The following is a 26922-nucleotide window of genomic DNA, read 5'->3' on the forward strand; positions in this document are numbered from 1 at the left end:
TTCCTTACCGAAATAGACAAATGTATCTGAAAAAGGGAAAGAATGATGTTTCATCAGTTAAGTTAAGTAAGCAGCAAGTGCTAAGGTGTACCAATCAAACCTCAAACAATAAATAGTTTCAATTTCAAATTTCCAATAGAGTGGACCGTGTGTGGAGGCTGGTATCTCATACAGAACCCACACTTTATCCTCTCTGCACTCCAAGAATCAAAAACAGTACGATTGTTCCACGTGGCTCGATCACGCCAAACGCCAACCATATTTCTTCGAATCTCACCCACGTGGAACGGTCCCACAGAGAAAACCCGGAAGCCAAAAATCCCTAGTCCCCCATGTTTTCTTTTTCACTTTCTTCCCACTTTCTCACCACCCAAACACTCCTCTTCTTTATTCCCTCTTTCTCCCCCCCCCCCCCCCCCTTTAAATTCCCCCACCACCACCATTTCCAACAACATCGTCGTGCCCTCCATGAACACCTCCGACTCACCCACAAACTTCGACTCGCCCCACTCACCTCTCCGTTCCTCCCCGCTCTCCGATAACGGCGACCCCTTCCACTCGCCGGAAAACTCGCCGCAAAATGACCTCCGCGACAACTCCCGCGCCATCGTCATCGTCGAGACAACATCAACTCAGTTCGCCCAGGCCGCGCCCCCCGCGCCGGAATCCGAGCACCGGAACCCGCCGCCGGAGACCTTCATCACCCGTCCCGTGAGGCCGGATACGAGGTCTCCGGGCGTTGTTGGTCGGACGCGACCGAGGGCGGTGGCGCCGCCCAGGCCGATGGTGCCAAAAAGAGAGGTGATGGCGAAAAAGGTGGCGTTTTGTTTCCGGTTAAGCGAAGTAGTGCTGTGTCTGATTTCGTTTTCGGTTATGGCCGCGGATAAGACCCGTGGTTGGAGCGGTGATTCTTTTGACCGCTACAAGGAATACAGGTTTAAGGTTTTCTCTTCTTTTTCTTTTATAATTGTTTTTATTCCTTAATTGTCTGAAGTTGTTTTCTTTTTTAATACTATTATTTTGTTTTATAACTATGACTAACCTTCATTGGAAAAACATACTGATTACTTTTGGTGAGATTTTCCTTTTTTAACCAGGTTTTTTCCATCGAACTTGTTGGTGTACTATTGTTATTTGAGTCAACGCGTAATCAATTGTCGTTTAATTTCGTTGAAAGCTTATTTTGAATCTAGCGTTTATTTACTTTATTGAAATTGGGAAAATGAGTATATAAGTTGTTGTGTTAAACAATAATGGTAAAGGTCGTTGAAATTGCAGGTATTGTTTATCAGTGAATGTTATTGCATTTGTATACGCAGCGTTTCAAGCGGGTGATCTGGCGTATCAAGTAGTAACGGGGAGACGCATAATCAATCACCACCTGCGTTACCACTTTGATTTCTTCATGGATCAGGCAAGTCACAAAGGACTCGATTTGTTTGAAAAAAAAATTTAATTAAATTTTGGTGACATTAAAATTTGTTGTGGTGAATTGTGATGGGACAGGTTTTGGCGTATCTTTTGATATCGGCTGCATCATCTGCTGCCACAAGGGTTGATGACTGGCAATCGAATTGGGGAAAAGATGAGTTCACAGAGATGGCTAGTGCTTCAATTGCGTTGGCCTTTCTTGCTTTTGTTGCCTTTGCTATTAGCTCCTTATTCTCTGGCTACAACCTCTGCACTCTGTTCTCATAGCAACATTTTAACCTCGTATAAGCTCTTGGTCGGTTGATACATCTACACACTTTTTTCTTACTGCTGTGGAGTAATGCATTCGTGAGTGTTGGTGCCAGTGAATTTTTTTTTTTTACTGTACAGATATAGACATGTATACATACACAATGTCACAATTGCGGGATACTGTTCCCCTTAAATCGGAAGGATGGAGTAGGATTTTTTTTTTTTTGTTCTCCTTAAAATACAATTAAACGATTGTATTTTAATGTTCTTGCGTAAAATTCGTTTATGTTATTCCATAAATGAGGTCGAGATTTAAGGACTCGCCTATTGGTATGTTGTTATCGTTTATGTTATTCCATGAATGAGGTCAAGATTTAAGGACTCGCTAATTGGTAGTATGTTTTTAATTTTTAGGGTTTCAATTTTTATCGGAAAAAGAACTCCAGGTGTTTTCAGATTTTCGAATTTTTGTCTTCCTTTTTGTATAACGATTTTTTGGCGGATGTTTGTTTCTTGTGTGGTTTTTAGTGTTGGGGTGGGCCTTTCCCACCTTCCATTCATTTTTTTTTTTAAAAAGAACTTTATGTGTTCTGTTTGGTTTTGAATTTGGATGGAGAATTTCGGGGATTGAGGGAATTTCAGAGCAAAGGAATTCGTTCGCAACATTCCTTGTTTGGAATAGTATTTATTCTCCTTCCATAATTCTGTTCATTGTTCTCACTCAGTGCTCCCAGTGTAAAAGGTTTTCATAAACATTACCTTAGCAATGGTTGCATCATTCAATTTTATTCCAACTTCAAATTCTGCCCAAACAACACTAATGCCTCTATATTCTATAGAACAATCATCCCCAGGAAACTCATGAATCATGGATATCCCAGAAATCACATTTTCATTACCATTCTCTCAAGTAGAACGCGTGCAGTACTCAAATCCCCTGTGCTTTGAATACAAACTGAGCATTGCTGGGACATACTCGAGTGAAGTAGAAACCCAACACGTGAATAATCGGTAGAGCTGTTTTAATGATGCGTCAATTTCGGACACTCCATTCAAATAAATTGTTAAATTATGTAACTAACTAACTAAATTCACATCTAATCGATGGTATTGTGAGATAGTACATGTGTCATAGTCATGCTCAATTAGTCCTCTTTGTTACAGTCATTAGTTCTCTTTGTTAGTGTCATAAATGAGAGTGTGTTATTCCAGCTTCGGAGATTGGTTTTAGAAATGGTGATGGATCAAATTACTGATGAGGTTGGCTAATTGATCCGCGGCAAAATGAGTGGTTTTTTATAATAATGAGAAAAAAAGTGATGCTGAAAGTGTAAAAAGTCTTACATAGTATGACAATCCATAATGTATGATAGGTTTATTAACTTTTAAATATTTTATACTGAAATATATAGACATTAAACTCTATAATAATATCATCACAATTATATTATAAATCAATTTATAGTATCTAATCTCATTTAATAAAAAATAAAAATCAAATAATATTTAAAAGGTCTTTGAAATAAATTAATACAAAAAATATTGTAGAAACAAGTTAGTAGTAAAATTTAATATAAATTTTTTTATCTAGAATAAAAGTTACCTAAAATTATTTCTATTCAAAATCAAATTTTGACCTAGAATTAATTTATCAATATGAAATCATACATATAAAGATTTACCTAAAATCACAATTTGTATTTCAATGTAATGCAAGTATTTACTTAAGCATAAACACTCCTTTGATTCAGATGCTTCCAAAAAGATTGGAAGGTCCAGCTGGTGCATACAAGACGTAAAGGAGATTGAATTGCTCCCCATATTTTATATAATCAGGCTTTGGGCCCCCAGTTAAAAAGAAAAAACAAGATAAGTTGGATCCTAGTTAAACGAGGGCAAAAAAGAAGAACAATTTTGTATTTTTGGTAAAGTAAAAATTACGTTTGATAAACATTAATATTACTCTTGCTCTGTCATTACTTCCTGTACCTTCATTGTTGATTCTTGCACTTTTTTAGGCTTTCAGAACATTTATTCTGGAATGTAAAATTACAGTCTAGAATAACTTTTCCCAAATGTGAAAAGCAATTTCATTCCGAATGGGCTATTCCAAAATGTAATTTTAAAGCAATTAGGGAGGTACATGAAGTAATTTCCCTCTTGTTCCGAACCAACAACTGCACGTTGTGCTTTCTTTGCCATTACATCTTTTGTCAGAACCGTGGGGGATTTTGCCCTCCGTGAGACTGATCAATCCACATGCCACGAATCGATAAAAAGTATCAAAGAAAATTGAAAAATAAAAGGACAAATGCACTTTAAATATATGAGAAAAAGGGTATGCATCAGTATAAAATCATCATATCGCAAATTATGATAGTTTATTAATTTATATAAAATTATTTTAATAATTACATTGATAATTATTTAGATTGAATAATAGTATTTTACACTATCACACTAACCGTACATCATCCTTAAAACTCTAAATGCATTGCTATAACTAATTAGATATCATTCACTACCCCCTCCCCCTCCCCCCAAAAAAGAAAAAAAGCTATTCTTATTTGATCGCATCATTTCACAAATTTATTTAAAACAATGCGTTTTGGAATTCTTTTCCTTTTATTGTGAATTTGAGATTTTATACTTGTGGATTTTGTCATGTAAGGTGACGACAAAAAAAGTTTGGAATTTATGCTGATACAATTGGTAATTCAGCAATGGAATTTAAATAATAAAAAAAATACACTTTAATATTTGAAATTCAATGTATGTTCTCAGCTTGTACTTAAATAATTCATTAATGTTTAAAATATAATGAGTAAGATTACAACAATAGAAATTATTTTCACACTGATTTAAATAAGTATTGTTGCTTGCCTGCCAAAAAAAAGAAAATTATTGTTGCTCTGAGTAGCCTCTCATGTGCTACATTCTTTTCACTTGGCTTTATTTTCGCCTGTGTATCTAATAAGTATGCATGTATTTTATTTACAAATCAATTTAAATGAGATTTAGGAATGATAAAGTGAGTTGAATCTCTCGGGTCAATCTTAAGTTGTAAAAAATGACCGTAGGAATTAGATGATTCACCCTACCAAACCCGTCAACTCAATGGGTTAAAGGCAAGGTTAGACGAGTTTTTGAAAGCATACATTATTAAACTTACATTTTTATATAATTATGAAAGAATATATATATATATATATATATATATATATATATATATATATATATATATATATATATATATATATATATAATTTCTAAACTAATTAAGAAAACAATATATTGATTAGTGATACAATCGTGGAGTGTAGATGAAATACAAGGCTGAAGTCACTGAACTATAAATGAAACATCATGTCAAAAGCTTAAATTATTACTCTTTTACCCAGTTTGTAAGAGAGGGTTGTATGAATTTAGGAGTTGGAATAGAAGTTGTTATATTAACCTATTGCATAATATTCCTAACGTAGGCAATGCAAATGGACAAACTGATATGATATTCACACAAAAGCTTGGCCATCCGATTCGGATCGATGAATGAAATCCTCTCATGCAAGTACAATATTGGAGCTAAATCTTCCTCGGAATGATTAGTCGTTTATGAATTATAAGATGAGAAAATAAAATTATCAAATGTAAAAAGTTTTACGTAATTATTCAATTGTAAGATTTTATATATATTAAATTTATTAATTTTTAAAATAATTATCTTAAAATAATTTAAATAATAATTTATAATTAAATAATAATATAAAATTATTTTATTCTGTTATAATAATTACACTTAGGGCATCTTGACATATGCTTCAAACTTTCAACTCCTAATTTAATTTTGCTTGAACTTTAACTGCCAGCCATACACGATTCTTAGTACGGCTAAGGGATATATTCTGTACCGCCAAAAGCCCAAACCCCCCTTGAATTATTGATTATTTATTTGCGCCAATTTTGTTTGGACTTTTATGCAAGATTACTGGTTGAGCCGATGATTTATACAACCTTTTTTTACCATACATTTTATCGATACTTTAATTATTTTTATTTTATTTTTTTAGATTTAATGTCATTTTTGATTCATTTTATTTCATAGTTATTTCCCTTTGATACATTAATTTTTAAAAGTTTCATTATAATTCTTTGTATTTTCAAAATATATCATTTTAGTTTTTTTTATATTTTTTCTTTAAAAATGTTAGTATTCTATTAACTTTTAAATTTTAAAATGATTTAGTATCATTTTTAGTTTATTATAATTCACCGTTGTTTTACTTTGTTATGTTATGTTTTAAAAGTTTCATTCTAATACTTTATATTTTTCAAAATGTAATTGTTTTGATCCTATTTTTAATTTTTCGATAGAAACATTAGGGTCGGTCAATGTTTTAAATTTTAAAATGGTTAAGTTAACATAGTGTGGCTAAAAATCATTGTCCCTCCCACGCTTTTGTCTTCATCCTAATCTCTCTACGTGGTCAGAATTGTCGCCTCACCTAACGACAACAATTGTCTCATCATCATTGTCGACAACAACATGTTGACGAAGATGAAGAAGAAGAGCAACAATGTCTAGTTGTGGATGAGATTTGACCTGTCAGACCAGTTTGAATCATCTTTCAATGAAACTCATTGTTTGACTCCTCTTTGATTGTAGTTGTCATGTGGAAAATTTTCTAAACTCATCTTCACTTGGCCCGATTGTAGTTGTCATGTGGAAAATTTTCTACTTGTCAAGCCCAATTGTGCGAACAATGAAGATCTTGCTTGCAGACCTCATAAAGAGTTATATTGTGAATTTCTCATTCAAATCTAAATTAATTTGTCAATTAGAGTCAATTTTTGTCTTTTGCCAAAGACAACTCTTGTTCTGGTTTCCCCTACTTTTGTTTCTAGTAACATAGTTGTATGAAATGTTTTGATTTTTCGGTGAAGAGTATAAGAATTTTCGATGATTTTAGCAAAATTATGTATTGGCAAAGTTCGATTTGTGAGGTGCTACATTTTTTATTTTTCAAATCTAGAAGATATTGGAGGAGATGATGATTTTTTTAGTTGTTTATTTTCTTAAAATATAATAACGATGGTGAATATTTTTAGCCATCATTATCTAAAGTTAATTATTTTAAAACATTTAATGTCAATTTTGTCCATTATGCTTTACATTTATTTTGTTTTGGTACATTAAATTTTAAAAATTTCATTTTAATCCTTTATATTTTTGAAATTTATCATTTTAATTCTTTTGTAAAAATTTAAAATTTAATAGAATACTAATATTTTTAACGAAAAATAAAAAAAAAAACAAAAATAATACATTTCAAAAACATAAAACATCCTAACGAAATCTTTAAAATTTAATGTATTAAAGTAAAATAACTGGAAAATATAAAAAAATAACATTTTGCGTTTATATACCATCATATAACTTTTATATATATATATATATATATACTTTTTTTTAATCTCTCTAGTGTTTACTAGAGTTTGGTGTCCTGTGTCGACTAACAATTTCCTTCCTATTTACTATACTACCTACCTCGCCATGTGATGTCATCTGAATTTGGATAATCTTTATTTGAGTAGAATTTGGTTCTGAAATGATAGAGAAGAAAGAACAAAATCGATGACATCCATTGCTAGATGTCCCCGAGTATCATTCATCTGAAGAAATCAAAATAGACCCCGATAAAGAGTTGTCACCAACAACCCTTTATTGTAAATTTGTAATAATTGTCTTCCTTCAGTCGTGACGGAGAAAAAAATTGTCCTAACCACTAGATTTAGCTTCCATTGGATAATTCAAAGTACAATATCGATATCATTACAGGCTACAAAATTACTACTACTAATTATCATCATGAGCACGTTGGCTTCCATTAGTTAATCCAAATCTTAAGTCAAACTCATCTTAATTAATTTAAAATCCCAAACCAATCACTTAAATGAAATTTCTTGTGAAGAACTGAATATTATTGTCCTCTAAGTAATTTGAGTAGCTCGCACTTCCCGTCCTCCAACCCCCACGTTGAGTCCCAATATTTCTTCAATCAAACCAAATCAGTTACGAAAATTAAAAAAAAAAAATCATATTTGAAATTTGATTACTCATTAACTAGAACTAGAATGATAATATGATATGTTGATAGTAATACAAAATGAAAACAAAGAAAGAAACAAATGGGGCAATATATATGTGCATAATAAAAGGGAATAAAAAAATATATATAGTTGATATAGATATGGATGATTACATTAGATGATATATATAAAGGCAACCCACGAGATAGATGCGAATCCAGCGAAGCCGTGTGAACTGCTATGGTTGCCGGTTCCAAAGGATGCATAAACTATCAAGCTGTAGCCTTCACCAGCCATGCACACATGGACATGGTGGCACCTGTATCACATGATTCGTCAACGTAGGGTCACTTTTGCCCTTCAATTCACCCATTGTTGTTTTAACTTAGAATATTGTGGATAATGCATGAGATACCATTGGAGTGTATTTTTGGATTTATTTCTTTCTTTTTCTCTTCTTTTTTTAAAATCAAATAACTTAACTCATACCACCCATCATATTGTGTTTGTCATGTACATATTAGCTCTTTGCGTCTATATTGTGCATGTTAGCATTTTTTTGGGTAAATTTTGTTGTATAGAACAAAAATGGATTTTATTTATTTAATTTAGATTATGAATGATTTTTTTTTAAAAATTTTTTTAGTCAAAAAGTCCTTTTATTTTTTAAATAATCCAATTTCATCCTTTTATTGATTTTTATTTTGTTAAAACCTTTGAATCTTATTTTTTCTACAAATGAAATTATTTTGAATATTCTTTTTTTGAAACTAACAAAAACTAATAAATTAATTACTAATATTTTTCCATCAAAATTTTCTTCTTCAAATCTGGTAACATCGTTTTTTACAATTTTTCTAAATTTATAAAATTTCTTATTTATAGTTTTTAAAATAGTTTCATCTGAAGTTCATTATAAACCCTTAAATATTTTGTTAAAAAATAAAAATAAAAATTAGGGTTTTTTAATATAAACAAATTGACAGAACACCACGTTTTAATTTTAAAAATAGACACAACTTGAACATAATTAGATAAACCCTGAGGACATTTTAAAGTGTTTGTCCCTTGAGCACTTAAATTAAAGAAGACGATTAGACAACATCTCTTAGTTGTTGCTTTTTCCTCTTAAAACTTAATAGATTTTGGATGAAATTTAATTGCCGAGTAATATAAAATCATTTTAGAAAATAATTTCTAAAATAAAAAAGTGAGAAGAGAATCAAACAGATCTTTGATTAATAAAAAAATGTAAGAAACTAAAATTAGGTACGTAATTCAAATAAAAAAAAACAGAGAGCAATTAAGGCAACAAAATATATTGTTAGGACTATCTATGCAAGGATTCTTCCGAAATCCGAAGCCAATATTTTCAGACAAGGAAAAACTGTTAGTCAAATTTAAGTTTGACAATCCATTGGCAGTGGGTACCCAGTGATCAGCTTCTTAAAAACTAAATGTTGACTATTGAAATGTAGCTGTAGCATACCATTCAGAGTTGCAGCATGAAAAGAGGAGTCTCCCTCAATGTTTCTTGAATGCAAACTAGTTTCTCTCATTGTTTTCTTAAGTAATCTATATGAATTTTTTAGGGCAAGAGAATATTCAACCAGATTATTTTACTATAAATCAATAATAGCTAGTACTATACGTGCTTGTAAGACAAATTAAAATTTTCACATTTTATCTTAAAATTATATATATATACACTGTCAGTCTAAAATATTTTAATAAAGCCATTCAATAAGAATTTTTTTTATTGTCATATTATATTAATAAATGTGGAAATATTCGATAGTGTATTAAAATTATTGGATATTTATGTAAAAATATTTTATAGTCATAGTATATATAAAATTAAAGTCTTGGTCATTACCGTTTCCAATATTTTCAATACTAAATAAAAGTAACTAGTTTTTTTTTTTTTAGAAGAAGAAACTTATCTCATCTCATTCAAAACAAAATCAGAAATACAAGATGAAATATGATGAAAGATGTGAGAGCTATTATACAAAGTTAACGCTCTTGCTAACGAATGAACGATAAAATTAATTTGTCTCTTTCAAAACTCATCATTGAGTTTGAAAAAAATAAACTAAATAACTGATTACATTTATTAAGCAGAACATGAAAGTAAGAATGATACCTTGCCGGGAGTTGAAGACCATCCACAAGAGTTTTGCAATCAACTTCGAAGTCTATGTGATGGTAGCTTGAATGTCCTAAAAAGTAGCTAGTTAAGAACTAGAAAAATGTTAAATGATACTGGTACGTGTTTGAAATGATAGTCTTAATAACATTTGAATACAGCCTTTAAATTTCGTTTGGTTTAATACAAAGAAATGTAACGAAGTGGAATAAAATGATATTACTAAATCCCGTTATCTAAATTAATATATTACTTTATTTCTATTTTAGTTGTTTAACACTCAAAAACTCAAATGTAATCTATATTCTGACAAAATTTGTTCAAGTTAGGTCACATGACAAGATCTCCATTAATTATTTCTGGCCCAGTTGATTCTTGTATGATTTCCCTATAAAAAGAAAGCCAATAACTTAAATGCATTTGTTCTTAATCTTCTGCAGTACTGTTCCGTGGTACTGTACGAGATTGCATTCGACTTTTTGTTTTATACCGCTCAAATAATTTCTTATTCAAAATATTTGGTTAAATTCTATTTTTCACAATAAATAAATTTAACTTTCTCAACGGAGATTCAAACAAGAACAATTAGTCAACCAGTGAATTAAAATAAAGTAAGAGACAAAAATAAATAGGAAAGAAAGAAATTAACAAAACCATAAGATATATGCGAAAATAAAAAGATAGTTAGTCTAAAATAAATTGGGATTGGTGTGTGGAAGAGAGAGTAAAATAGAAAGTATACGGAAGAGGACCATAACTATATACGGCTTGTCCGACAGAGAGAAGGTTGGAATTGACGAAAATGCCCCTAGGTACCTGGTGGCTACGAATTATTAGTGTTTTGTGTCGGGCAAGGGCAAGATCGTGAAGCAACGTTGGGTTGGAAGTACCCTGTCAAGGGCACACTAGATGATGGTCAAAGAGAAGACAACTCAGACAGGCTTACTGGTTCAGAGTTTTTCTCTCCTCTCGATTGGGACTTTGAGCCAACGCTGCCAAAAACCCACTCTTCCACTATCACCACATAACAAAACAGGATAAAATGCAAATAATCACTATTCCTCCCTTGCTCAAGGCTTCAAATGAAAATTCTATGTTATCTAAACAAATATTCCATGATTGTTGATATAGAAATTTTAATATTCAACATATTAAATCAAAATTTTAATATATTTTAAAAATTATTTCTAGAGTTCGTGAAAATATTCATTAAATAAGATTATATAGATTTATTGTAAATTATGTGATTAAGGTCAATTCAGTAAGGTTGATTCATAGATATACACTTAAGCAATTATGCTTAAAGGCTCACTGCTTGGGAGATTATAAATAGTTTAGATCAATCATTAATCATTAATAGTGAACTCATTATATATTTAGTCCTTCCAACTTTGACCCAATCACATTTAATAAATAAGGACAATCTCCTTTTGTCATTCTAAGTTCACACACTCTCTAGGATTTTATGGAGGGCTTTATAACCTTTGGTTTTGGGACTTACAAGATCTAGACGTGAAGAGTTTCTAAAAAAAATTGTATTTTTTATCCTTATTTTTTTCTATGTCAACCAATAATGTAACAACTACTTTAATACTAGTGACTTATCACATTATTAAAAAATTTAATGAGGTGCAATTTTTTTCTTTTGCAAATTGTATTTTAAATTTACCATTAACTAATTTAACATCATCAACTAGTTTAAAATACACTTTAACTAGAAAAATTATACATGATTGCATTAAACTTTTTAAACAAGTCAGTAATATGTAAATGTGATTGTTACATTATTAATTAATATTATTATTTAACGATAATGACTAAAATTATTTATGAACTAAAATTAAAATTTACAAAAAGTTTAGAAATCAAAAAATAAATAACCTTACTTTCTGTAAAAAAAACTTTTTAAAAATTGAAATATCAAATACCATATCAAAAGGAATTGGTATTTTCTTTCTTATTAATAATTGGGTAATTTAAGTATATGAGCATAAAGTTTGTATTATATTATCATAACACACATGTTATTATGAATATATAAAAAGTCAACTACATGAGATGTCAATTTTTTTAAGTTATGTCAAATTCATTTTCAATAATATAACATTGCATAAATAAATAAATAAAGAAGCTGTAGATTAAAAATGAAGCATGCTTAATGATCAAAAACCATAATTAGAACACAAGCCGTCGTCATCCAACCAGGTCCCATTTTTTATTAAAAAATAACTCTTAACAATATAATATGAATCTAGTTTCTCTGTTGTCTCTTTTCAAACTGTAGCTGCCCATTTAAAACAATATCGTATAACAGTTATATTAATATTTAATTGTGAATTCATTCCATAAAAATTATGAAAAAGATATCGTTTCGAAGTAACAACAAGAAAACAACTTAAAAATGAATAATAAAGAAGCCAAATCCTAATAATACTCTTACTCGAGATTAGAATTTATACATATACCTATCGTATCACACTGAACAATGTACTGAGCAAGTTTATCAAGTTATTTTATTGCGTGTATTGCCAAAAGTATTGACTAGCTTTTAGAAAATAGTATTTGCTACCCAAGGAACACCTAAGAAACTTTAGATTAGTCTTTGAAAGCATACATTTCAAGTGCTATTTTAGTACGAAAATATTTTATTACGAAAAATTGACGAACTTGATTGGTTGATTAGCAAGTTAAAAAATCAATAATTCAGGACAGACTTTGATTAAACATTAAAAAATTACAGCCGCATTCATTAAACACTAGAAAATCTTGCCTTGGTTATAATTACTTTAGTACGACAAATTTGGCCGTTTGCCATGAGAAAAATCCCAACTATAAGGAGAAATTTTCTAGTGTGGTCAAGCTGTTGCTCAATGGGTTTACAGATATAAATAAAACAAGTAATTAGACTTTTAACACGATACATAAATTGCACTTATTAAAATCTTTAATGAAAGAAAAGAAAAAAATACTTTAATTATGATCAACTTGTCTATCAAATCAAAGAGGAGTAATCTTGACTTCGAGTTTCTTAAGTAAAATTTAAAGTTTAAATTTTATGAATAAAAGATATAATTGAGAGAAAAATATTTACTAAAGATAGTTAATTAGGTTCCTCAATAAAAATTAATTATCTAAAGATCGGTGATATTTGGTACCCATATTATTATGATGAAAAAAAAAAATAAAGAGTAGTTGGGTGTGAAGAGGATTGGAATACTTGAAAGCATTGAACAAAAATAAATCAGCAAGGGTAAAAATAAAGAAGAAGTACTTGGGAACGTGTGGGTAATGTTGCAAATGCAAGCCCCTGCCACATAGCACATGCTGGGGGCTCGAGAAAAACAAACAAAGCAATAAATGGAAGGGGAAGGAAGTGTGACAAATAAATTGAAGGTTAGCGAAGGAATGGCAGTGATGATAATGCGGTGGGAAACATAGGTTGAAAGTGGAAAGAAAAAAAAAAAGAATTGGAAAGGGAGTGAGGTAGGGGTCATCATCAACCTGACCCCGTTTGTCTCCTCACAAGTATATCTTCGCACGTTAGGAACGTAGATGCTAATTTCAGTCCGTGTATTTGGAAAAAGAGGTTGCAAAGAGCAAGAAACACCCTCTCTTCTTTTTTGCATTTCCACTTCTTTCACTACACCATCCAAGTTCCAACATCAACTAAACTCCTTCTATGTTCTAACTCTCTCTCACCCTCCATATTCCTCAACTTCAAATTCTTTCTTTTCTATACCATTTTCTCTCACCAAAGTCAGCTTTACCTGATTCCTTTGTTTAGTTTGATTTATTGTGATTTCATTGGTTCCTTTCTTACTTTAAGGAACAAGTGTGGCTATAATATAACTCTGGTGTACATAATCACATAGATGAGGTGGTGTGGAGTTGGTTTATTTTCATTTGTTCTCCTTTTTTCTAACTTCATAAATGGTGATAATGATTCAAAATGTAAGTAGCTTAGGGAAATAAAAGTTTGTGGAAACTGGGTATTCAGCACTATTTTTAAAAAATAAAACTTTAGTCTAATTTTTGGAATCTGCATTGGTTTCCATAAGGATTAAGTGGGAAGCATGAAGAACTTATACTGGTTCAAAGAGATTTCTAACAACGTGAGATCAGGGAGAAGGCTTTCACTAGGGGAATACAAGAGAGCAGTGTCATGGTCAAAGTATTTGGTCTCTTCTGGGGCGGCCATAAAGGGAGAAGGAGAAGAAGAATGGAGTGCTGATCTGTCTCAGTTGTTCATAGGGTCAAAATTTGCCTCTGGCAGGCATAGCAGGATCTACAGAGGCATCTACAAGCACATGGATGTTGCAATTAAGCTGGTGAGTCAACCTGAGGAGGATGAGGACTTGGCTGTTTTGCTTGAGAAGCAATTCACTTCTGAGGTTGCTTTGCTCTTTCGATTGCGCCATCCAAATATCATTACTGTAAGTCCTGTTTTTCCAACCAAATATCTTTATTTCTGCACGGAACATACTAACTTTCATCTTCACCCTTTGTCATGTATTCCCTTTAACTGTTTTTACTATCAAAGATTAAAAGAATAGCATTTCCCTCCCACGCCCACCTTTTCAACCTTTGTATGGTTCAAAGGTGTAAGTATTGAGGGATATAGTTATAGAAACATAAAACCGTGTCTATGGTCTACACCTAACGACTTCTATGATATGGTGGTACTCCTTCTCTTTGCCTCTAATCGAAAAATGACACGTCATTAACATTCTCTAAGGTTGTTAGTGTTTCTTTTTTTGTTGTCGTTGTTGAAGTGTTGGTTTTTAATTGGAGGGAAATAAAAACAGGTGATTTGCATACAAAGGGGTGTATTCATCTAAAGTCTCTAAAGCCGTAATATGAAATTTGTATCAGCAAAAAAAGTTGTAACATGAAATTTTTTGGAAGAAGTGTTCAAAATGAATCAATTATTATTAACATTAACATGATGGATTTACTACATATGCTAAGAAAAAAGTGTTATTAGCTGTGATGCATTGTGATCTGTGATCTATTACACAATCAATTATTATTAACAATAACTTGATGGACTTACTCGGTTCTAAGATTAGAGTTGCTTTTTATATATATATATATATAGACAAAACAAGACTTTTTATGTGTAAACTGTAAAGTTTGCAACTGCTTAATAATAAAGAAATTGAACAATTTCCCCCAGATATTGACATTATATTTATTGGTGCTGCATGCAGTTTGTTGCAGCTTGCAAGAAACCTCCTGTGTTCTGCATAATTACTGAATATTTGGCTGGGGGTTCCTTGAGAAAATACTTGGTTCAGCAAGGGCCACATTCAGTTACTCACAAAGTTGTTCTGAAATTAGCTTTAGACATAGCACGGGGAATGCAATATCTTCATTCTCAGGGTATACTTCACAGGGATCTCAAATCAGAAAACCTGCTGTTGGGGGAAGATTTGTGCGTAAAAGTAGCAGATTTTGGGATCTCTTGCTTGGAATCTCAGACAGGCAGTGCAAAAGGATTCACTGGAACATACCGTTGGATGGCACCTGAAATGATCAAAGAAAAGCGTCACACCAAGAAAGTAGATGTCTATAGTTTCGCCATAGTTCTATGGGAACTATTAACAGGATTGACGCCATTTGACAACATGACACCAGAGCAAGCAGCATATGCTGTGACTCACAAGGTATTGTATTAATTGCCTTCAAGTCATTAGAGTTTAATTGTTGTGTATTTTTAATGTAAAAAAATTTACACTATTGGTAATTGGAAATCATTAAAAAAATTTCAAACTTACCATGATAATTTATGATTAAATGTAAATGTAAATTACTTGATTTTTCATTCTATTATTTTCTTGTTTTCATTTTTGAATATTTGGATAAGGAGTAAAAATAATTAAGATATTAATGGCATGTTTGGATGTTGAGTTCCATTACCTACAGTAATTTGAGTAGGGACTTTTCATGACTAATATGTGCCGTATATCCTTCTGGATATGATGGGCAACTATCATTTTATGATATGAACTTTTCAGAGCATGTGGCTGTGTTTATCATATAGTCTTACTTATGAGAGCAAGACACCTCATCAACAATATTAGATTACCCTAAGGTAGAGGCTTCTCTATTTTGCTTGACATCCATACGATTCTTAAGCTTTTACTACATTCAAAGATTCGGTATCTGCCATCCAAATTTATCACAGTCAATCATTGCTACCACCTCTAACTTTTCTCCCACATGCACAGAACACCAAAACGGTGTGCCAAAATCAAGTTATAGATTTGATAACATATAAATTTGGACCAACATAAAAAACATTTTCACATTCACTGTTTTTGCACATGTTACGATATCCTAGGGATATCCCTTAGGTGAGGTGGCTGTATAAAATAAAATAGTACTAAATAAATGAAGATGGATTGTGCTGCTATTTTCCTATAGGACTTGTGAATCACAAAACAATTATACTATATGTTTTTGGAAATGCTTCATATATTACACTATTTTGTCCGTTTCTACTAACTCAATTTGGTGGGTTTTGTGCAGAATGAAAGGCCTCCGTTGCCATGTGACTGTCCAAAGGCATTTAGCCATCTCATCAACAGATGCTGGTCAAGCAACCCTGATAAAAGGCCACATTTTAATGAGATAGTCACAATTTTGGAGAGCTACATTGAAGCACTTGAGCAGGATCCAGAATTTTTCTCTACTTACAAACCACGTCCTAATAATATAATTCTCAGATGCTTATCAAAATGTAGTAATATATTTGCTTCTTGCAAAGCTTAGCATTCTCTTTCCGATAATGTAACATGAATTGTATTAAATCAATCCCAAGAACCAAAAATATGTTTAATTAATAACTATATTAATCCTCTTCCATATTATTCCACGATGTCATTTAGCTTTGCCAGTTCGTGTATTTGCTTTCCATTTATTCCACGATGTCACCCTTTTTATTTATTTTTCAATCGCAAGATGTGATTGGAACCTAAAAAAACTGTCTAGCAATAAGTAAATAAAATATGTATCTTGACAGTCCTAACATTAATGTTAGTTATACTATGAAAGCAGCGAGGAAATTTGTAAAGACGTGACGAACGGAAAATTTTCATTTCTTGTATGTATAAAGGAGATAATTTCTTTTTGCTTAAAAAAAAGGAGACAATTTCTTTAGGGTAATTATATTCGAACTTGATCATTCTTTCTTTTTTACTATAATTAAAGCATTATAGTTAAATAAATAAATAAAAAGTACATTACTATTCTCTAATTTCTTTGAGAAATTCTATTACTTATTTTATATAACAGATGCAAGACTTATTTTATATAAATGTGTTTATTGAGTTAATAATTGAAATGTAATTATTTAAAATACAAATATATGTATTATATTGAAATTTAGATAATTATTTAATGTAAAATAATATTAATTATTTAGTTTACACAACTTATAAAAATTAATTTTATAAAAAGTCTGCTTATAATAATGTGTTGAAATTAAACACAATTTTTTTGCATATAAAATATGTAACCCAACGCTTTGACGACCTCCAAAATATTATAAACTTTTGCATTTGTTTTAGAAACTGAGAAGTACGGTAACATGGAAAACAAAGAGTTGCTTAAAGAAAAAGGAAAACAAAGAGTACATCGGGAAAAAATGTTGTTGTGTTTATAATATTTGTTTTCCAAAAAAGTTATATACAATAGTTTGTTAATTGTATAAAGTGATGGCATAGTTTCATGTTTATTTTACTTTACCTAAAATATTTAAATTTGATAAACTGGTCTAAGACATCATAGGACGACAGTTTGGCCGAGTGGTCTAAGGCGCCAGATTTAGGCTCTGGTCCGAAAGGGCGTGGGTTCAAATCCCACAGCTGTCATTTTGCGATATAGTATCATTTTTGTTGTTTGCTTTTTAGGTTTTACTAAAACAGATTGTGTTTTCTTAAATCTTAACTCCCCTCACCAGGTCAACAAGCAAATAAATAGTAATATATTTATCAAACCCCACATATTTCGATTAATCTTGGAAAAGTATTTATTAGCTTTTATCTTTTTTTCTTTAAAGTAAATTATCTTATCTAAACATCAGAATCTCCGGATAGACTTATGTATTTGAGGTGTTTAGTTTGCTAAAATCCCATTATTAAAAAAGGATCAAACTATTAAGTTCAACATTCTTTTTTTTTTTTAATTTTATTTACAAAATACATTTTATGTTTTATATACTTTATTTTATTACTTAAATGGTTGCTACACCCACGTTGAATCTTAATCCATTTTATACGAAATAGAAAAGAGTTGCAGAGTAGCCATCAAGAGGCTCATAAGGCTGCCCCAGTAATTATAAGGCGAGAAAATATCTTCAAAATTTTATTCAGTATCATATTTGACTCTACATTTTTGTTTGGAGGAAGATTTTCCAACAACGCGTCATGATCATTGAGGGGGAAAAAATCTCATGAATCCGGCAAATAATAAAGGAATGAGTGAAGAAATTTGGATGTTTGTGAAACAGCACTCACATTTTCAAGGCACCGACGAACAATGGACAATATAACGCGAGAGGAGACACTATATATAGAAAAAAGGTTGAGTGGGGACTGTGCTGATTAAATAGTAATAATTAGACGTTCTTCATCTGTCACTAACACACACAAGTGTGGCACTGTTTCTTGGACGTGTGTTTTTCTGATCAGAAATCTACTACAAAGATTGTCAAGAGGAACTGAGTACTGAGTACTAATTTGTTTTATGCTGATCATTGCAAAATATGAGAGGATTCTTGTTCTGCATACTGACTTAATCTCTAGAAACTGTTTCAATTATCCTCCATTAGTGTAAAGTTTTGAACTCAATCACTCATCTTTGTAATATGATGCTCAGATGTATTCAAATGTAATTCAGACTATGATTGAGCAGTTACATCAGTTATGTGGCGCCACACATTCCCAACCCATAAAAGAGTATGGACAGCACAACTAACTACAAATTTAGGTTAGATAATTAGTCTCTCAACATGTGAGGTGATAGCCATTTTATATTGTTGCAATGAATCTTCTATATCTGTTTCATTAGAAACAACTAGAAAACATATATATATATATATATATATATCTGCCGTTTGTACAAAATATCAATCTATATTAATTACATCTTTTTTGACAAGATTTTCTAGATTGTTTCTACTAATGATCTAGAAAATACTTCCTAAATTGGTAATTCACTTAACTAATCAATCTAAAACGTTGACACATTTTTCAATTTTTTGAAAAGACTTTCTAGATGAGTTATACTAAAAATCAATATACAAATTGCCTTCTTAGTAAAATTGATCTAGAAAATCAATTATAAAATTTCTAACAATTTTAATAATTTTTATGTTTTTATTACTCTAAATTTCAAATCTTAATTAACAACCAACTATTTTGATAGTTCAACCTCGCATTCTCCCTCTCCCCTCTCCAATTCTCGAAGGTTTTAAGGTTGAAACTATCCTATTGGAGAGAATAAAAGGATTTGGAGGGTGATGATTTTTTCTTTTTCCTTTTTCCGGTGGCGAAACCAGAAATTTTTTTAAGGGGAACGAAAGTTCATCACTAAATAAGTATTGACAAACTTTAAAAATTTGTTTGTTATATAAAATTTAAAAAACAGACACAACAACTATGGGTAGTTTGTTCCATGTGGTGCGGGCTTTGTCATACACACTTAAGGCCAATATTAGTTTAGGAGGAAATATATTTTCTTTTAGTATAGATGCAAAGTAACTTAGTTAGTCCATGGGGTGGTTGCCCCTATATAGGTATATGTAGTTTTGCCCCTGACTAGAGATTATGATACCTGATACGTTTAAATATCTAATAACGAGTTAAGCGTAATGACAAAATAATGCAATAAAATAAAATAAATTGTCATATTATTGTAGAAATGAGTATCAATTCTATTTTGTTATTTGTGAAGTTAATAAAATAGTAAGTGTTAGATCCATTTCAAAATCACGAATTGTATTTTGTTTCATTTCATTATATCTCAAACAATTTAAATATTAATAACTAATGTTATTATATTTCTTTTTATTTTATTCTTTTCTATCAATTCAACTATAGCTCAGGAGGAAGTTTCCAATCATGCTAGTAATTTGATGATGATAACCAACATTGGCTTATAATTATATTTCAACTACCACAATATAAAAAATTGCATTTAGTTTATATTTCTCTCTAAATAATTGTTTGGTAGCATTTTTATTTTTCAAATGATAATGCCTATGATTTTATAAGAAACATGAGCATTTATTTTATTTGAAAATTGCTCCTTTTCTTTTTCTGGTAAATGCGCGGGAAGCGCTGCTCCATCCCCGGTTACCAAAATTGGTATTGCATAAGTTTTCGAGGGGCACAATTGTCCTTATGCCGGATTGAAATGCGAGGTCACCACGTGGCATTCTAAGGTTGGTTTAAGGAAGAGAAAAGACAAAGAAAAGGAGCAACGACGACCGTTACCAGTTGCTCGCGGTTGGTTTGGGAAGAAGTGTCGTGACATTTCATTCCAACTCCGCAAAAACCAAAACTTTTTTTTTATTTTTTTGTTTCTTCAATCCTTGTTATTCCAAAATCCAAACCCATTTTCTTCTCTTCAATTTTGTCCTTGCGTTCCATCCTCATCAAAAGAATTGGAATTTTTCCAATTCTGAGGGTATATATACCGTCACATCTCTGCCTTGTTTTGGTTCTCATTGTTAAGGTATAGCTTCCATGTTTGAATACCAAGCTAAGAAAATGACAAAGTGGAACATATATATTCGCTTTGTATTGTTTTTCTTACCTTTTTCTTTTTAATTTGATTTTGTTACATCCTTGGTTATGGAATTTGTGTTTTCATAATTAATCGTGTATAGCTTGGTTATGTATTGTCAAGAACAAGAATTATTGAGTTGTGAAATGGGAATCTGGTCATTTTTCCCAACAACAAGGAAATGGTTGGGCTAAAACTGTTGCATTAGTTTCATGCATGTGCTTTGAGCTCATCTTGCGTATCTAACCAATAAATAACCATTCTATTTCCATCAATTGAATAGTATAACACACCAACATACTGTGCCATCTCTCTAAATATTGTTGATAGGATTTCCTTTCCCTTTGATTGGGTTTTTTTATAATTAATATTGTTTTCTGTTTCATATTGGTTGTCCCAGAGATTGTGGTTCTTAGGGAATCAAATATGCCAGAGATCGTTACAAATGGAGTTAATGATGAAAGAAGAGTAAATGAAATGAATGAGATTGGGAACATTTCACCCTTGAGGGAAACCCCAAGTCCAATCAAGAACCTGAGGAGTTCCTTGAGTCCACAAAGAAGACAAAGTGTTGGTCCAAATTTTCCTGTTAATAGGGTGATTGACACTTCCTCAATTGATAGGCTTCATGGAAATGTTTGTGACAAGCAAAGTTCTAGTCAATCACCCTCAAGACAAAGTTTTGGATCCGATGGCAATGAGTCAAAAACCGATTCAGAATTGCACAATCTAGTGAAAGAGGGAGTAAAGAAAAAGACAAAAGGGGATTCTAGAAGTGAAGCATCTTCCAAAATGGGCAGTTTGTCAAATGATAAGAAGTTGGATAGGATTCGGCCAGCAACTGCAAGTGGTGTTGTTTCACAAAAACTAAAGAAAGCATCACAATCACAGTTGGCCCTTGAATTTCCATCAAGATCAAGACCAAAGGGAAAAAGCCCTCCTCCAAAACCTCCTGTTGATAGGAAGAATGATAATAACCCTTTGGGGAAACAAAATACAAGAGTTATCCGCGTGAAAAAAACTGTTGGTGGAAGATCACTGTCACAAAGTCACATTGAGAATTTCACTGGATCAGCATTGGATAGGCCTGATCTGGGACTAGCTTTACTAAACCAAGCAAGGAACATGATTTCATCGGGAGATAATCCGATGAAAGCTCTTGAATTATCTCTTCAAGCAATGAAATTGTTTGAGAGAGCTGCTGCTTATGGGAAACCAAGTTTGGATTTGGCCATGTGTTTACATGTTACTGCAGCAATATATTGCAGTTTGGGACATTTCAGTGAAGCGATTCCAATTATAGAGCGCTCAATTGAGATTCCCACTATTGAGGAAGACCACCAACACGCCATTGCTAAATTTGCCGGTCACATGCATCTAGGAGACATATATGCCATGTTAGGCCATCTTGAGAAATCAATTAAGTGCTACACTGAAGGGTTGAAAGTACAAAGGAAGGCTTTGGGAGAAACAGATCCAAAAGTTGGTGAAACTTGCCGGTATGTGGCTGAGGCTAACTTTCAAGCATTGCAATTTGATGAAGCAGAGAGGCTGTGCCAAATTGCCCTTGACATTCATAGAGCAAATGGTTCACCCTCATCTCTTGAAGAGGCAGCTGATAGGAGGCTAATGGGACTTATATGTGAAGCAAATGGAAAACATGAAGCAGCCTTGGAGCATCTTGTTTTGGCCAGCATGGCAATGGTAGCAAATGGCCAACATGTGGAAGTAGCATCTGTTGATTGCAACATTGGAGACACATACTTATCCTTGGCTAGATATGATGAGGCCATCTTTGCATATCAGAGAGCATTGGCAGTTTACAGGACTCACAAAGGTGAGAATCATCCTTCTGTGGGATCAGTCTTTGTACGCCTTGCTGACTTGTATTGCAGGACATGGAAGATAAGGGAATCAAAATCATATTGTGAGAGTGCACTTAAAATCTATGAGAATCCCATGCCTGGGGTCCCTCCAGAGGAGGTTGCTAGTGGTTTTATGAATGTCTCAGCCATTTATGAGTCAATGAATGAGCTAGAACAGGCACTTAAGTTACTTCACAAGGCACTAGAGATACTTAATGAAGCCTCTGGTCAGCAAAACACAATAGCTGGTATTGAAGCTCAGATGGGAGTCATGTACTACGTGTTGGAGAACTACACTGAATCTTACAATACTTTCAAGAATGCTGTGTCGAAGCTTCGTGCTACTGGGGAGAAGAAATCTGCATTCTTTGGTACTGTTCTTAATCAAATGGGACTTGCTTGTGTGCAGCTTCATGCCTTAGATGAGGCTGTCGAATTATTTGAAGAAGCGAGGGTCATTCTGGAACAAGAGAATGGACCTTATCACCCTGAAACACTTGGAGTATATGGCAATCTTGCTGGCACGTATGATGCAATTGGAAGGTATCCAACCACTGTCCCTTTTCTTTTATTGGTTATACTCTTCAATTTTAAAATCTTTTTTCACTACTAAAGAATTTGGAGCCCTTTCTAGTTACTATGGCATTATGCGAAGCAGGCTAGTATGTTGTTTGTGATGTTGTATATTACTAGGTATCATAATCAAGTTGTGCAATATTTAGTGTTTTAAATTGCGGTTCTAATCATGACTATACTTTTCTCACGATTCTTAACATTGCGAGCAAATGCAACTAATACAGTCACAAAAACCTTGACATTGCAGATGAAATTATGACCACAAACCGTTTTTTCAAACCATGATAATATTGATAATGAGTATAATGCCTATTATTTGATTTTGAAGTCAAGAATTAGTCTGCTAGGTTTAAGATTGCCTGCTTTTTCTTGGCATTTGTAAGGGAGTAATTTGGTAACTTGAACAAAAACAAATTAAGGTCAAGTCAAATTCACCTTTTGAAAACCTTTGTTATAGTTGGACATATGAGTAGCTTGTGCCTTTCTTTATTATAAGTTTATAACAAAAACACTATCCTATTCTTAAGAAATTAAGAGAACCCATATTAATAAAATAGTAATAGATTAATTACTATGACTGTGGAGTGAAATTTATTGACTTGATATGGAATCAATTGCTGCATTAGTTTTGAGAGTTTTATATTAGATTAGGTTACCTAAGAAATGGTTATGTGAAAGTTATTTTCATCATGCACTTTTGTATTTTATTTCAGGTTGGATGAAGCAATTGAAATTCTTGAAAACATTGTGGTAATGAGGGAGGAAAAGCTTGGGACAGCAAATCCTGATGTTGTTGATGAGAAGAGAAGGTTGGACGAGTTGTTGAAGGAAACAGGCAGAGTTCGGAACAGAAAAACCAAGTCACTCGAGATCCTTTTTGACGCCAATCCTCGTACTATAAAAAACCTTGTCGTTGAGGCCTGATCATGATGATATTGCTAGCTAGCTAGGACTGATGAAAAGCTCTTATGTTTTTACGGGAATTCTAGAAATGGAACAATGAGCATATATAGAACAAGTCGTGACGGTGGTAGTTTATGTCGGTAAAATCTAATGGAATGAATGAAGAGTTCGATATTTTATGCTAAATTATTGCCCAAAGCTATATTCTTTGTAGATACAATGTAATTATTCACCGTTTTTGGATATGCACTTGTCTTGGGTATACAACATAAATTTCATTGTTTGATTGGTGAGAACAATTAAACTAAACGAAATCGAATCAATTGGCACTACGTAAGCGTTTACCCTATGCAATGGGGCTGAGTCGTGAGATGGTAACATGACTATTTAGTATGAAATAGTTAATACGAATTGTTACGAATTTAAAATTCAATGAAATGTTTTCTAAATTCAGTGTTGAGTGTATAGGAAAATTCATAGGATTATAACATTTCTTTCTGTTCACATGTAAAATGATAATTTATTTAAAGAGAAAATTTATGTTTAATTATTTATATATAAAATTCTCTTCAGTCAACAATAATCACGACAAAACATATGCATGCCTAAAACTAAAGTTAGTAGGGTTCACAGAAAAACAACTTACAATGAAATCTAGATCGTAATCTTTTTTTTTTCTTGAATCGAACTTTAGGCTGTTTAACATAGTTGCTTACAAAAATAACTGCATCGCTACGTCATTTCAACTTTTTTGAGAATTGTGCACAACAATGACCTGATTCCAAACATCTCTCAACTTTGTTCCTTTGCAATCAGTTACAAGGACTCGAACAAAAGTGGTAGCTAGCTAGGTGCTTCTACTTGACAACAATGGAAGGTTATGGTTATGGGCATGAATCTAAGAAGGGGTTCTGGAGTGCGGAGGAAGACAGTGTTCTAAAAGATTACCTAAAGAAACATGGAACGAGGAGTGGAATCGGATTCCTAAAGTGACAGGTACATACATATACATACATTTATACATACTGTTCCTGTAATTAGATGGTGTCTGACAAAGGAGACCTAGTCCAACAACATTCAAATGCCTATATAGGACTGTATGATAACTGGCCGATCTAATATCCTCCCAGAGCATATCGCAACAGTCTATCTGTTGACCTGAAAGCATTAGGCATGTATTGCGAATGGTTAAAGTCGCTTGACAACTAAATGGCACAAAAAACGGGACATTAATCTGGCAACCACAAATCCCCAGTAGGCAACTGAGAATAAATAAACAAGCAAAACCGACCGGGTTGAATAATGGTGACTGACCAAGGAACTCGAGGGATACATACCCCTACAGTCTCGAATGCGTGAGCACAAAATGACTAAGTGTGAAAGTGGTTGTCCATGAAATGACTGAGGAACTAAAGGGGTACGCATACATAATTTCATCATGACTAACTGGATCGACTTAATTTGCAGAACATGACACTTATATTTTTGTCATCCTCTTGTTTTCTACTCATTATGATTCTAGGGTTGAAGAGAAGTGGCAAAAATTGCATATTGAGGTGGATGAATTATCTGAGTCCTAATGTTAAGCGTGGAGATTTCTCAGAGGAAGAACAAGACTTTGTTGTTCGGCTCCACAACATCCTTGGTAATAGGTTCTTTCTTAGACCAATTCTTATATCAATAAATACTATATACACTATATTAGTATATTATATTTATAATACACTTCATCATCTCTCAAAAAAAAAAAATAGTAGTACACTCCATCAGTGTTTTAAAAGCTATGTCAAAAATATTTTTGATTGACAGTATTTTAAACTGATAGTGTATATCTATTAAAATGTTATAACTGTATTAGTATTGTCATCATGACACTTTATATTGGTGAATTTTTCTTATGGCACTTGTGATCAATTAAAAAAGAGTAGTAGACAATATTTTTCTGTTTAGGTAGTCTTTGATCGCGAGAAGGATTCCGGGGAGGACAGACAACCAAGTGAAGAACTTTTGGAACACTCATTTAATCAAGAAGTTTAGCGTTAATAAGAAGAAAAAGAGCAAAGTTTGTGCCCCTCCAAAATATATTCCTATGGTTGAACTTGAACAAGAGGGTAATTAATTGCAATAGCGCATCAAAGGGTAGTACGGGGGATTCATTAGAGTTCATTGGTGAAGGTGAAAAGCTTGTCCATGAAAGCTCGAGTGGTGATCTTATCGACTTCGCAAGCATGTATGAACGGATTGTTACAGATGATTTTGGGTGTACCTTTTCTTTTGCTAATAGTGTGTTTGATCTATTCAGGAGTGTCTTTTTGGCCTTTGATCGGGTTGTCTGCAAAACATTTTGACAATCACTAATTTCTGCTCCATCTATTATTTCTCAGTGGTATGTACACTCCTTTTAACTAGAAATTGTCTGATAGTATAAGGGGATTTAACTAGTGGAGCAACATATGGGTGAATAGTTGAATATTTTCTGGTATTAAAGTCCAATTTCTCCCTTTAAATAAACAGAAAAATTATCATATAGTATAAGATCATTGCCCCTGTTTATAATGTTGACTAATCTCTATATGACATTTAATTAAGTTGTTAAGTTTGCAATTTTTTTTTAATAATATTTAATTATGTGTTATGTGAAAACTAATAGGAACCATGTGATGAAAATTTGGATTACCTAATACTTTTTCATTTTAACATATTTTCTATCGATTAAATTTTATTTTGAAACTATAAACTCATCAGTTAAATTCATTAAATAAGAATGATTTACAAATTTTTATAATTTTCAATCAATTTGATTTAACAATAAAAAAAAAGTTTATTTAAAATAGAGTGTTAGAGAATTCTTTTTTATGTGCAATAAAG

General features: G+C 32.2%; 3 protein-coding genes and 1 non-coding gene across 4 annotated transcripts; all 4 read left to right on the forward strand.

Moving 5' to 3' along the window:
- Positions 1-350: 350 nt before the first annotated feature.
- On the forward strand, positions 351-2016 carry LOC100812568 (CASP-like protein 4A3). The gene is made up of 3 exons (XM_003525452.3): positions 351-935; positions 1279-1414; positions 1507-2016. Exons 1-3 carry the CDS (start codon positions 469-471, stop codon positions 1696-1698), a joined length of 795 nt encoding a protein of 264 aa, XP_003525500.2. The 5' UTR covers positions 351-468; the 3' UTR covers positions 1699-2016.
- An 11313-nt stretch (positions 2017-13329) lies between these two features.
- LOC100778530 (serine/threonine/tyrosine-protein kinase HT1) lies at positions 13330-16776 on the forward strand. Its single transcript, XM_006579503.4, has 4 exons — positions 13330-13870; positions 13978-14352; positions 15130-15585; positions 16451-16776. Exons 2-4 carry the CDS (start codon positions 13993-13995, stop codon positions 16691-16693), a joined length of 1059 nt encoding a protein of 352 aa, XP_006579566.1. The 5' UTR covers positions 13330-13870; positions 13978-13992; the 3' UTR covers positions 16694-16776.
- Positions 16777-17713: 937 nt separating this feature from the next.
- TRNAL-UAG (transfer RNA leucine (anticodon UAG)) lies at positions 17714-17793 on the forward strand. Its single transcript has one exon. It is a non-coding gene; the product is annotated as a tRNA-Leu (tRNA).
- A 2654-nt stretch (positions 17794-20447) lies between these two features.
- Positions 20448-24258, forward strand: LOC100813461 (protein KINESIN LIGHT CHAIN-RELATED 3). Its single transcript, XM_003525453.4, has 3 exons — positions 20448-20659; positions 21111-23118; positions 23865-24258. Exons 2-3 carry the CDS (start codon positions 21137-21139, stop codon positions 24073-24075), a joined length of 2193 nt encoding a protein of 730 aa, XP_003525501.1. The 5' UTR covers positions 20448-20659; positions 21111-21136; the 3' UTR covers positions 24076-24258.
- Positions 24259-26922: the final 2664 nt, after the last annotated feature.

The sequence above is a fragment of the Glycine max genome, chromosome 5, assembly GCF_000004515.6.
Source record: "Glycine max cultivar Williams 82 chromosome 5, Glycine_max_v4.0, whole genome shotgun sequence".
In the NCBI taxonomy this organism is placed as follows: Eukaryota; Viridiplantae; Streptophyta; class Magnoliopsida; order Fabales; family Fabaceae; genus Glycine; species Glycine max.

Coding starts and splice junctions, on each gene's coding strand:
- LOC100812568 (XM_003525452.3), top strand. CDS start 469: ATGAACACCTCCGACTCACCCACAAACTTCGACTCGCCCCACTCACCT. Junction 936..1,278: donor GACCGCTACAAGGAATACAG/GTTTAAGGTTTT, acceptor TTGAAATTGCAG/GTATTGTTTATCAGTGAATG. Junction 1,415..1,506: donor TTGATTTCTTCATGGATCAG/GCAAGTCACAAA, acceptor GTGATGGGACAG/GTTTTGGCGTATCTTTTGAT.
- LOC100778530 (XM_006579503.4), top strand. CDS start 13,993: ATGAAGAACTTATACTGGTTCAAAGAGATTTCTAACAACGTGAGATCA. Junction 14,353..15,129: donor GCCATCCAAATATCATTACT/GTAAGTCCTGTT, acceptor TGCTGCATGCAG/TTTGTTGCAGCTTGCAAGAA. Junction 15,586..16,450: donor CATATGCTGTGACTCACAAG/GTATTGTATTAA, acceptor GGTTTTGTGCAG/AATGAAAGGCCTCCGTTGCC.
- LOC100813461 (XM_003525453.4), top strand. CDS start 21,137: ATGCCAGAGATCGTTACAAATGGAGTTAATGATGAAAGAAGAGTAAAT. Junction 23,119..23,864: donor ACGTATGATGCAATTGGAAG/GTATCCAACCAC, acceptor ATTTTATTTCAG/GTTGGATGAAGCAATTGAAA.